General features: G+C 36.2%; 1 protein-coding gene across 1 annotated transcript in view; it reads right to left on the reverse strand.

The window, feature by feature from the left end:
* The window catches only part of LOC136024882 (serine/threonine-protein kinase PAK 3-like), a gene marked incomplete in the record, with an annotated part of 50,882 nt that overhangs the window by 37,229 nt on the left and 1,191 nt on the right, over positions 1–12,462 (reverse strand). Inside the window, 1 exon segment of the mRNA XM_065700413.1 lies at positions 5,023–5,233. Coding sequence (XP_065556485.1) covers positions 5,023–5,233 — 211 coding nt within the window.

Genomic DNA, 12,462 nt, shown 5'->3' on the forward strand with positions numbered 1-12,462 from the left:
GGTGTCAAAAGGGTAGATCAATAATATTTTTGGAATGGCTTAACGTGTCAAGGTAAAACTTCCAGGGTATCCTGAAAAAGATGTTCAACTGACCAAAAAACCAATATGCAAATGCTACTACCGCTATTAGTACTGCTGCTATTATTACTACTAATACAACACTAACACTGCAACACCTTCTACTACCACCGAAACTATTGTGATAAGAGCACTATTCAGGCTAAGTCTAAGAAGGTAAAATTTGAAAGACATTTGGTAAAACAAAAGACTATACGTGCATTTAGATCCTACTGTCCTGAAGTTTTTGGCACTCAAGGCCTCGGCGAAGTCAACGAGAATGGATCACTGTTAGTTGAATTCGCTCTAACAAATGACCTCATCACCGGCGGAACTCTGTTTCAACATAAAAACATCCACAAATACTCATGGAACTCGCCTGATGGTCGAACCCATAATCAGAAAGACCATATCCTGACAAACAAAAAGTGGAAGTCGAGTCTCCAGGATGTTAAAGCCCACAGAGGAGCCGATATCATCTCAGATCATGCCTTGATGATCGCAAAACTGTCCCTCAAGCTGAAATCCACACAGAAGTCAGAATCCAAAGAAAAGCCCGCCTACAATTCAGAAAAACTCTCAAACGTAACAGTTCGTCACAACTTTAATATCCAGCTTACAAACAGGTTTGAGAGCTTGGCCCTAGATTTCAACAATGAAGGCACTGTGGAGTCATTCTGGAATACACTAAAAGAAGCCTATAACCAGACAGCACAGACAACCAGCTAGAAACGCTTGGACACAAAAAAAAAGACCCAAAGATGAATGGTTACCCGATAAGACGTTGATTCTTATCGAAGAATGTCGGAAATTGGAACAATGTCTTCTAAACAGTGGAGATGACTGCGATAAAGTCTTGAAAAATCATTCATACTGACATCAAGACAAGCTAGTGAAGAAGAGCACAAGGGGAGATATATGGGCCTTTCTAGAGAAGAAAGCAGCTACGGCAGAAGAAGTAGCCAAACGCGGCGATTCCATAGCTGTTTACAAAATTACCAATAAAAACACTGGTAAACGACGCAACCTAAAAGGGGCCAGTTGAAGATGAAAATGGCAAGATAGTCACAGCCTTCGATAAAATCTTTGAAGTTTGGCCGTGCATTTTAAGACTGTCTTCAACAGACCTAGCCCTCCGAACACAGCAGATATCCCCACAATCCCTTTCCTGGATCTTCAAATCAATACAGAAGAGCCATCGACCGAAGAAATAGTTCAAGCCGCTCGCAAGATGAAGAACGGTAGAGCACCAAGAAGCGACAAGATATGAGCAGAAATGATCAAAACCTCTTTAGGTGCTTGCATAATAGTGTGGACTGCATTCTTTGCATGCATCTGGAAATCAAAGAAAGTCTCTAAAGAATGGAGAAAAAGCACACTCATCATGCTTTTCAAGAAAGGAGATGCATCGAAATGCGATAACTGGAGGGGAATCAGCCTCCTTTCTATCCCGGGGAAACTATTCTCAGAGATATTCCTCCGCCACATCTAGACAGCGCTGGATAAGCACTTGAGAGATGAACAGCATGGCTTCCGCCCATCTCGCTCCTGGTCAGACCTTATATATGTCCTGCGCATGTTGATTGAGGAATGCAAAGGATAGAGGCAAAAGATGTACTTTGTCTTTGCGAATTTCGAAAAAGTCGCTGTGGAAAAATCCTCCGGCACTACGCCATTCCGGATAAACTGGTATCCCTGATCACTGCGCTGTACGAAAACACGGAGTGCTGCGTTCGGACCCATGAAGGAAATACAAGTTATTTCAGTATCATTTTTGGGGCCAAGCAGTGATGTGTCCTCTCTCCCCTGCTTTTTGTCATTGTTATCGATTATGCACTCCGAAATTGCACAGGGTTTGGGATCCAAATAAGCGATAATAAAAGACTAGCAGATCTGCATTTCGCATCACCCTGATTGAGCCAATTAAGGAAAGACTCCAGGAGCTTCTCGATGCCATACGAGAGAAAGCAAGTCTTTTGGGACTGAATATTAGTTCGAATAGGACAAAAAGCATGGCAACGAGCGACTCACCACTTGGCATCAAGTACGGGGACAATTCAGTAGAGCAGGTAGCAGAATACAAATACCTCTGAAGTACAGTCGAACTATCTGGATCAAGCAAAAAAGAGGTACAGTCTAGGATTGGACAAGCCAATTGAGCTTTTAATCGACTAAAGCAATTTTGACGATTGAAAAAGTACTCCCAGAAACTGGGATTGATGCTGTTCAACAATAACGTACTCTTTGCCCTCCTCTATAGCTGTGAATGTTGGAAACTGAACCAGCAGCAAGAAAAGAAGATTCTCGCTTTTGAGAACAACTGTCTTCACAGGATACTGAATATTAACTGGAGGGACCACATAACTAAATAGATAGTTTGCTCTATCACGCATCAGCCCCTGGTAACAGATGTCTTACGCCAACGAAGATGGCGCTACTTGGGACAAGTTATCCCGATGGACTCCCCAGAACGGTAATCGAGTGGCAACTAGAGGGAACCCGAAGAAGAGGAAAGCAAAAAATACACTTCATTGTGCATACCAGTGGGACCTGAAGTTTATTAATTTGACAGTCCAACCCCAATGAGAAGATGTCTGGGCAGTAGCACATATTAGGGATAATTGGCGGCTCTTTCTGGACGCCCTGGGTACCTCTGGCGGCACAGGGGGAACTAAGGTTTAAGGTAAGGTAATACAACTGCTTCTACTACTACTACTACTACTACTGCTACTATGATTAATATTGCTACTACTAATAATGCTACTAAAGCTAAGACTACTATCATTAACTCTACTCGTACTGCTACTTCTATAACTACTGGTGCTGCTACTACTAATAAGCCTAAGGGTATTAAGGCGAAGTTTTGGACAATATTGTAACTGTATTGAAAGAAATTGAAATACACTATGCCTACATAGGTTGTCAAGAGGACGTGTCAGCACTGCTTCCAGACCAGTTTATGGTATTAAGTTGAAAATTCCAAAACACAATGGTGTTGAAGGGGATGTTGAAAAAAGGTGCTATTTGCATACTGCTACTAATGCTACTACAACTATTGCTACTACACAAGCTAAAGGTATTAAGGTGAAGCTTTCAAGGAATATTTAGGCGGATGCTGAATTAAATCAAACCGAGGAATGATCATGTAGATTATCAATAGGGTGACAAAGTAACATCACAATAACGGCTTACATTATTAAGTTAGACCTTTCAGGGTAAGTTGTGACAGATTTTGAGCCAGAAGACACTATGTGTATACTTTTGATACTACTTCTACGGTTACTGTAACTAATGGCACAAAGGGCATTAAGTTGAAACGTTTAGGGGGAGTTTCAATTAAACGAAAAAACTATACGCCTGCAAGCACTAAAAGGGCATATAAGCAATATCATAAGTGGCACTGCTATATCATAGCTAGTAATATCGTTGATATTATAAATGAGCTAATTTGATTGGAAATTCAAAGTTCTAGGACCCTTTTGAAGAGTGAAAAATTATTGGAGGGCAGTCGGCCCTCTTTAGCTCAGAATTTTCCGAATACTTCTAATCAAAATTTAAAAAAGCAAGTTTGTTCAGCATAGCTGAATGGTCTTGCAACTGTATCTCTAGGGCTATTGCGTAGGTCATCCCCATCAGTGACGCAATTTGCCCATTATGTTTAGAAACTAAATATTGCTTACGATTAAATAAAAAAGCACGGTGTGTATGCTCATTGACTAAATTAAAAGAGTGTAAGTGTATCCAAGCTGTCAAAGAGCATAAATAGAATTTTTTTGCGAATGGTATCAAGTTTTATTTCTTTAGGTCAACTAGAGGAGATATAAAACTAAATTAAACACTACTATTTTTGTCCAGATTCTTAAAAGGGCGTATGTTTTTAAACCTGTTGAAAAATTTTCCCCAGCATACAAATAGCAGGCCAAACTATAAATTCTTAAAGAAAAACCGAAAACTTTTAAAATAATATTTTCTTTCTCCCTGAAAAGACTATGTTAATAGAAAACAAACAGAAATCAGTTAAAAAACTTTTTAAAACAAAGGAAGTTTTTCAAAGAAACACGAAGAACTCTATTAAACCGAAAATGAGTATAAGAAACTGATATTACACATTCATTTGTATTTTTTTCAGTATTTTCTTCCATTTACACTTGCAAATGTAAACAATGGAAGGAAGAGTCAAAACACAAAAATAGCATTTATCTGAAGACTACAGAAACAAGAGCAATCAAATAAGCTTTGGTTGAGGTTCCAAAAATCACGCAGTATCTATAGTAATCAAGGGCGTATCCAGGATTTTTCTTCGGGGGAGGGGGTATTTTTTTCAATAGGAGGGTTTACAAAAAAAATAAAAAATGTATCAAAAATGTGTTTATATGTGTTTTTTATTACTTTTTATGAATTAGATAAAAATTAAGAGGGGATGGTAAACCCAGTACACCCCCCTTCTCTCTGGATACGGCACTGCTGATAGGATACCCTACTATTTCTATGTGATCATGCTAAAAATTCAGTAAAAATAGTTTTGTCTAATTTCTAGCAGTATATATTACATTGCATGTAAGCACACAAAAATGAGAAAAGGATCAAAGTAGGCCTAACAGTGAAAATAAATCCCCGAATTGATGGAAAATTACATAAAATACAATGAAGTCACAACAAATTGGGGCTTGACAATAGAGACAAAAAACAGGAAAAGAATTTGATTTACATGCAGGGAAGGGAAATATAAGTTTGCCAGCTAAGACCTCTAACCATACAAAAACAGGAATAGGTAAACCAAGTAAAGAATAAAAGTAAATAAGATACAAATAAAATTTATAAAATAATAAAATGAATTAAAGAAATAAGCCTGATTTTGAATTATTTAATTTATGGTTTTTTGAAAACAAGTAGTTATAGTAGAGCAAAGAAATCAGGTTTTTCAACAATGATCACAACCAGGACAAGACAAAATAGCCCACTTACAGTAAATTCGCCTGTTGTCGAATCGAATCCAACATGGACAGTATGTTCAAAATTTGTAGGGTGTGATATATTTGGCTTATCCATGTCCTTTAGCTTTTTTGCTTTTGCTTTCAATTTGTATTTCTTCCTTTCTTCATAATCAGGCTCTTTGGGCAAGGGCTTCATTTCCACAGGTATGTTAACAGGATGAAGCAAGGTCATACCATCATGCCTAAAATGGGAAATTTAAAACAAAAGCTAAATTAGAATTATTTTCAAGATATGTTTTTTTTATGAAAATAGAATAGTTCTTTTTTAAGTTGCATCAATATTTTAGTTACTTAAATAGCTTACCCGTTGCGCAGTGCTACGATCAGGGTTGCTAACTGCTGACGTCTAAAAAGATTGCAAATCAAGGCCAAAAAAGAGTGCAAGTTATTCTGGTCTTCTGGTCAAAGTAAATTTGTTCTTCTTCACTACCATCATCTTGAAGGTTTCTGGTATCAACTGTTTTGCAGTTAGAACAGCTTATTCCTTTACAATTGCCACAAGCCCAGGTACATTTTAAGCCATGCTTTTTGCAAGAACATCGCAGCATCAAACAGTGTACCTGGACAGCATGCTGATGATTTCCTGCTTGTTTTCTGTGTTGCTAAGGAAATCATCTTTTTTTATTAAACAAGGCATCTGCAGCTTAATGCTGATCTTAGGACAAGCCTTTAGATCTGCTCCTCCTCCCATGTTTCACGTCTTTGATTGAGGGTCTAGATAAATACCCATCAAACACTAAGAAAGCACCTCCATATCTTTGCTTTACATAGTCGACATATTTGATGCATATACCCGCGTACAGTGCTGCAGTTCTCCAAGACAAACGATATACAAGGGCCCCGTCATCTAGTATATACTGAGGTTCATCCAAGCTTTTACGTAAGCAATCAGTCTTTAGCTGCAGACCCACAACTTTGCGCCAAATCGCATTGGCAAGCATTGGTTTGTCCGCAAACCGAAGTGGATCATTCAGCTCAAATAACAAAGCTGGCAGGAAGCAGAGTTCGTACTTGAAAAACGTCAGGAGTTCTTCATCTGAACTCTTTGCAACAGTGACAAGCCTCTGAAACATCAAAGCAGGGTCAATGGTAGGCAGTTCTCCTGCTAACTTCAGGTTACTTTGCACTCTCATAGTATAGCAGTTGCTTTCTTCTTGAAATTTTACACATTTGCGTCTTTTTCAGTCACAACATCCAGGATTTTCCAAACTATTGGTATAGACTCGTCTACATGCACCAGCTCACTCGAAATCTTGCCAGGTACTATATTCCTGATAAATGGCTCCTTTGTGTGAGGTGAAAAATCCACAAGAAAGAGGACAATCTTTCCAACATCTTTAAAGTCATGTTTGCTTGACTAAGAATTGCCTTTGTGTAAGAACTTTGGCATGACTTGTGAAAACAATCCCCCACAACAGTCGTCACAGAAGTTTTTTTTGCTTTTTACTTGATTTGTTTATGCTTCTTGCTCCTACTTCAGTCAGAACACATAAAATAACTTAACACATAAAATGACATAACAAGTCAATTGAAGTGAAAAGAAAACCAAACTGATTTTGAAATTTCCAGGTATTTTTCAAGTTGGAATTGAAAAATTAAAATTATCACTCAGACACCATAAATACTTTTGCAGTTTACATAATAACTTCGGCGATTCTGTTAAAATTTGCAGGAATTATTCTTGTTCCAATTGAAAAATAAGAATTTTTTGTTAAAACCCTAAAACATGCTTTTTATAATCTTAAAAATCCTTTTTTGATCTTTGTATGCAAGATGGTTTTCTACTACATTGTTGAACAAAAAATGTAGAAACTCTTGGACAATGACGATTTTCAAAAAAGTCAGTATCTACCTCAAATTTGCCTCACAGACTACCTTACCCTCTCCATGTTCAATCCAAGTTGCTTTCATGTTCTGATGTATGTAGGGATGTTAAATCAAACCCTAAACCACTTCTTAACTTCAGAAATGTCTTTTTAGGACAACATTCTTTACATTCTGACCTAACGATTGTTGAAAGTTGCTTCAGAAATTTACTAAGTGACCCTATGAGTATTCTCAATGAAATTGGAAGTGAGGCTTTGGACCTAGATATGACCGTAAACCCCTCTAAGTCCATGATAATGCCAATTTGTTTCCTCAAATCCTCGCCCTGTTTTCTTAATCCTATCCCTCCTGAAATTTATGCATCCTCGGTTAAATTACTTGGAGTCACAATTTCTTCAAATTTAAAGTGGGATATCCACGTTAAAGATATCCATAAAGCTAATGCGTCTATCGCCCTCCTTAAGCTCCTAAATAAATATAGCGTCCCCCCTTCTCACTCCTTAAGGTTGTACACGTCTTTTGTCCGTCCGCATCTTGAATATGCTTGTCCAGTTTGGCACCCTGGCATTTCCTGTGAAGAGTCAGACAAAATTGAGTCAATCCAAAAAAGAGCCTTGCGAATAATTTTCAAAGAAGGCAAGGTGCCTTACTCTCTGCTCCTAAAAAAAGCTAGTTTGGAAACCCTTGAGCGAAGGAGGTCGTCGTTGTGCCTCCGTTTTTCAAAAAATGCAATAACAAACCCTCGGACGGCAAATATTTTCCCCAAACGTCACTCACCATCCAGATTACGACAGCCTCGAGCTGTTTCTGAGCCTATCCCAGTTTTGTCTCCCATTCGCTGCGTTACTTCCAGATATGAAAAAACCTTTGTCCCCTTCATCACAGAAAAAATAAATAAAATAGCCAACTAGTTTCTCCCCCGCCCTTCTTTTTTTTTGTGAGGTGCTTTAGGTCGTTACACTAATTTGCTTGCCTCCCGCTGTTTTGGTTTAGTTTCCCTTTTAATTCATATGTGTTTTTCGTGTGTTTTATGCTTTGTTCTTTTTTTGTGAGTTTTTGGACTTTTTTTTAGTGTCCCTTTTAATTTGTAGATATATATGTTTATTTCTTGTTCATTTCTGTGTTATTATACTTTTTTGTCCCCTTTCCTTTTTTTCTGACTTATATATTTATTTATTTATTTATTTGACTCATAATTTGATTATTTATTATTATTAGCTTTGTGTTTTTTGCTTTGTTTGATTTATTAGTCGACTCCGAAGTCCGAATTCGGCCCTTTGAGGGCTTGTGATAGTGATTTTTTTGAAATAAATATCTTATCTATCTTATCTATCTACATTCAAAAAAATCACTCTCAACCTCAACCTAAAAAAAACTCAAATTTTTGAAAGAGCTAGAGTGGCAAACTTTTTGGATTTGGAATCAGTACATATTTTTTAGTAGGGTAGTGAAAGAATCATTTGTATAGCAATTTGTTTGAGGTTTAAACCACATTTTTACTAGACTACTAACTCATATAGATAAATTAATAATTAAAAGTAATAATCAAATGAGTTACAAATTGTGAAAGAAATGGAATATCTTTATCTTTTGTAAACATAGTGGTTAAGTAATAAACTGCAGAATCATAAGATCCATAACACCCTACAGAACAATAAAGGTTAAAATACAACTGCCACAAAATGGACAGTACATAAGTATAAAAAACAGGCAAGTTGAAACAATAATATATTTGTTTATGCTCTCTTCTGACATACAAAAGATTATTTCCTACACTAGAAACATCAGGGAATAAATTCATCATGCTGAGTAGAAGGAAGGCCATTCTCACACAATTAAAAATTAAATTTGGACAAATGATGCAATTGTGACTATAAAGATAAGTTCGAACTTTACCCTCCCCCCCCCTTTAATGTTCAAATATATACCCTGAATTAGTTTATAGGGATGGGGTGAAGTGAATTTGCGTCAAAAGTGATTATTATATTAGGAAAGAGCATAAGAAAAGGCATTGAGTGGTATGTTAATACCACTATGTGCTTTGGTATTATGCATGATTTCTACACTAAACAGAAAACAGTCGTTTTCTATTGAACTAACTATTGAAATAAGTTAGAAATAGTTAAAAATGAAAGTGGCATCTCAAATGAACAGTTGTGTCTTGATTAAGGGATCAGTGAAATGACCATAAAAGGTATTGCTAAATAAAAGGGCAAATTTATTTTGTTTGCATTGTCGTCAGACAGTTCATCTGTAAATATTTGAAGTTTTTCCAAGTGCCATATCATTTACTTAGGCAAAATGAATCCTTGTTGCTCTTATTTTCTCTCAGATCACCTGATCTCCTTTATAAATGACAAGAAAGACCTTGGAGTCAAAATTGACAACAAACTTAAATTTAGTACCTATGCTAAGAAGTCTGCTACTATTGCATTTTCAATTCCGGGACTGATTAGGCATACCCTTTCCACTTGTTCCTCCTAAATTATTAGTCTTATGTTTACTCATTAGCCATTTGTTATCCCAAGCTTCAAGTTGGAATGTCTCTAGCCTCCTGGTATTTTAAAGAAGGCATAAAAGTTTTGGAGATGTGCCACCAAACTTATATCCACATGCAGGAGCTTTCTTACCCTGCAAGACTAGCTCTTTTAAAACTCCTAACACTTTTGTGCTGAAGAAATAGAAGTGATGTCATTCAAACTTAGAAGTTAATGAAGGTTATTACTCTCCCAGCAGTGTGTCCTATTGTTTATCCTAATTCAAGAACTAGAGATTGTTGGCTGAAACTTGTTCAGCAGTCTACTTTTCTTCAAGAATTGTCAATGGTTGGAATAAACTCTCTGAAGACACAATTACTACTGAATCTGTTGACATTTTCAACAATAAAGGCAGAATAATGAGTGGTCCTCAAGGGAGTGTAAACTTGACTGAGAAGCTATTTATCATCTAATTGCACCTGGTCACTAAACAACAATGAAAAGAACTTCAGACATCAACTTCAAGAAAAGATTCTTAGAGATCTCCAGGCTGCAAATCAAGGTAATAAAAGCAGGTACTAAAACTCATTATGAATTGTGTAGAAATCCATAAACTCCTTTAAGTTATGACTTAAGGTAATTTTAGAAAAGAAAAAAAGGTAAGTTCTAGTTGAAGGGTCACTAGCTATCTTGGAAATTAGTTGATTTAGAGGAATGAATCTAGAGCCTAAAAAATACTCTGAGATGCAATTCTATTTTCTCAAGCTTTTCTTTATTTTTAGGATATGTAGCACTGTATTGATGTAGGCTACCTTTTTAAATTTGACAAAACAAATACCTTATTGAGTTTTCAGTCAGTTTTTAATTGCTTTTGTTTTTTAAAAATGCAATTCCTAATACCTCTAACTGCAACTTCAGATCAATTATAGTTTGTAATCTGCTAAAATAATCAAATTCTTTCCTAATCCTGGCCACCTCATCTGTAACCCCCCTTTTCCCCAACCCTCCTCTTACCCGCTTTTTTAAATAAAGTCCAAACAACACCCTTATCCCTACTCCCCCCCCCTGATTAAAAAAAATTGTTAGCTCTTGTTGGCAGACAGTCATACTTTACTAATTTCATTTCCTGTACATACTTGGACTTAGTTCAGTAGCCAACCAGTTTGCTGTTTAATATTTTTGTGTGTGCTGTTTGCAACTGTTTTTCAATTGCCAACTGGTTGGCTATATTTAAGACGTCAATACATAAAGTTGTTTGATATAAGCCAAATAGTCTAAACATCATTAGGTGATGAAGAGTAAGGAGTAAGATATTCCATATCCCCACCCCTCCCAACTAAATATAGTAAAATGATGGGAAAGGAAGAATCTAAATTAATTGGTATTTCAAATCAATTATAATTTGCATACAGCTGGGCATGCTTCTCCTCCATCCCCATCTACTCAAAGCCTTGCTCTTTAGACCCTCCCAGAAAGTTCTCATTTCCTTTAAACCTTTCTCTATGACATCCTCCAACCCCAATCACAGACAACCTACTTCCATTAAGCCCTAGACAGTTGGGTGAAAAGGACAATCTTTAGCAATATGTCATCTTTCAGAATCACAACCATTCTCACATTATAGCTTAAAAAAGCAGGTCTGAACCAAACTTTTTGTACAGCCTACTGTTTGAGATACACTCAGTCAGATAGGAACCCACAACAATCAGTAGACAATTTCTCTGAAAAACATCTAGCACATCTTTGTCAAATTTTTTGGAGTACCCAAGCTTCAAAACAATATTTGACCACTCTCATCACTGTAGCTTTGAATATTCTAATCTTGGATTTCAGAATTATCTACTTATTCTTCCAAACTTTTTTCAACTCTGAAAAAACACACTGAGTCTTGGTTATTCTACTTTTAACATCTTCAGTGCACTGTCTTTACACAACCAGTTCCTGACCTTGTTTCTCACCTTAATTGCAGCAGTGTTATTCACTTTAATGTATTTATCTGGCATACCATAAAAGAATAAGATATTTGCTAAAGCTTTTCTATCAACAGAATCAAATGCTTTCTCATAACCTATAAAACTGAGGACTAAACAAGTTTGACAACTCAGGCAGTTCTCAATTAGTAACCTAAGAGTGAAAATTTGGTCAACACATTCTCTACAATTTCTAAACTGTGCTGTTTTTAAGTAATAACTTTGTCTACTGTATCTTATATTTGCTCTGTAACTGTAAATAAAATTCATCTGAGTCACTGTATCTCCTTCAGTTGGTTCAACAGGGGCATATACTACTATAACTGATACCCTGAACTTTTTAGTCATAAAATGAGCAATTGGTATTCTATTATTAATACCTTCTCAGCTTAAACAAGATTTAGAAGCTTCCTTGTTCATCAAGAACCCTACTCCTTGTCTATGTCCCCTGTCCTTTATACCTGAGTAAATAAATTCTGTTCCACCTAATTTCATTCTTGTTACCCCTGGGATATGAGCATCTGAAACTCCTAATAAGTCCAGTTTTAATTGTCTGAATTTGCCAGTCAAAATATCAATACAATAGTTATTTTTTATGTTGTAACATTCAAAGTACCAATTTTTATGTTTGTTTAATCACTGAAAACATTTTTGGGTAAAATTCTAGTTAATTGACTTCTTTGCTATCTCAGAAAGGGTTTAGGTTAGGAAAATGAAACTTTCAGGTATTAACCTACAGGCTAAAGTATTTCCTGGGAAGGTATTTTGAAGCAACTACCTCTTCTCCTTCTCCCTCTAGAGGGCCCTGACCTTTGATGACCTTTAAAAATATGTGTGTTATAAAAGTCAAACCTTGCAAAATAGATCTTCTGCTTAATTGAAGTACAACAAAATTGTTTTCAGCTTCATAACTTTGCTCAATTCCTTTTTATAAGGTTTTAAAGATATGTAAATACATTTCCTAAATTTTGAAGAAAAAAAAAACATTGATATGGCTCAAAATTCTACTCAAATAACAGGAATTGCATTTTCAGAACTAAAGGCAGAGAAAAAGCAACTAGGCTAGTAACTGAAAATTAAGGTAAAATGTTGTTTTGTCAAAATTTCAATAGGTATAGACCTGTCATGTAGGCAAAT

Source organism: Artemia franciscana, chromosome 3, assembly GCF_032884065.1.
Source record: "Artemia franciscana chromosome 3, ASM3288406v1, whole genome shotgun sequence".
NCBI lineage: Eukaryota > Metazoa > Arthropoda > Branchiopoda > Anostraca > Artemiidae > Artemia > Artemia franciscana.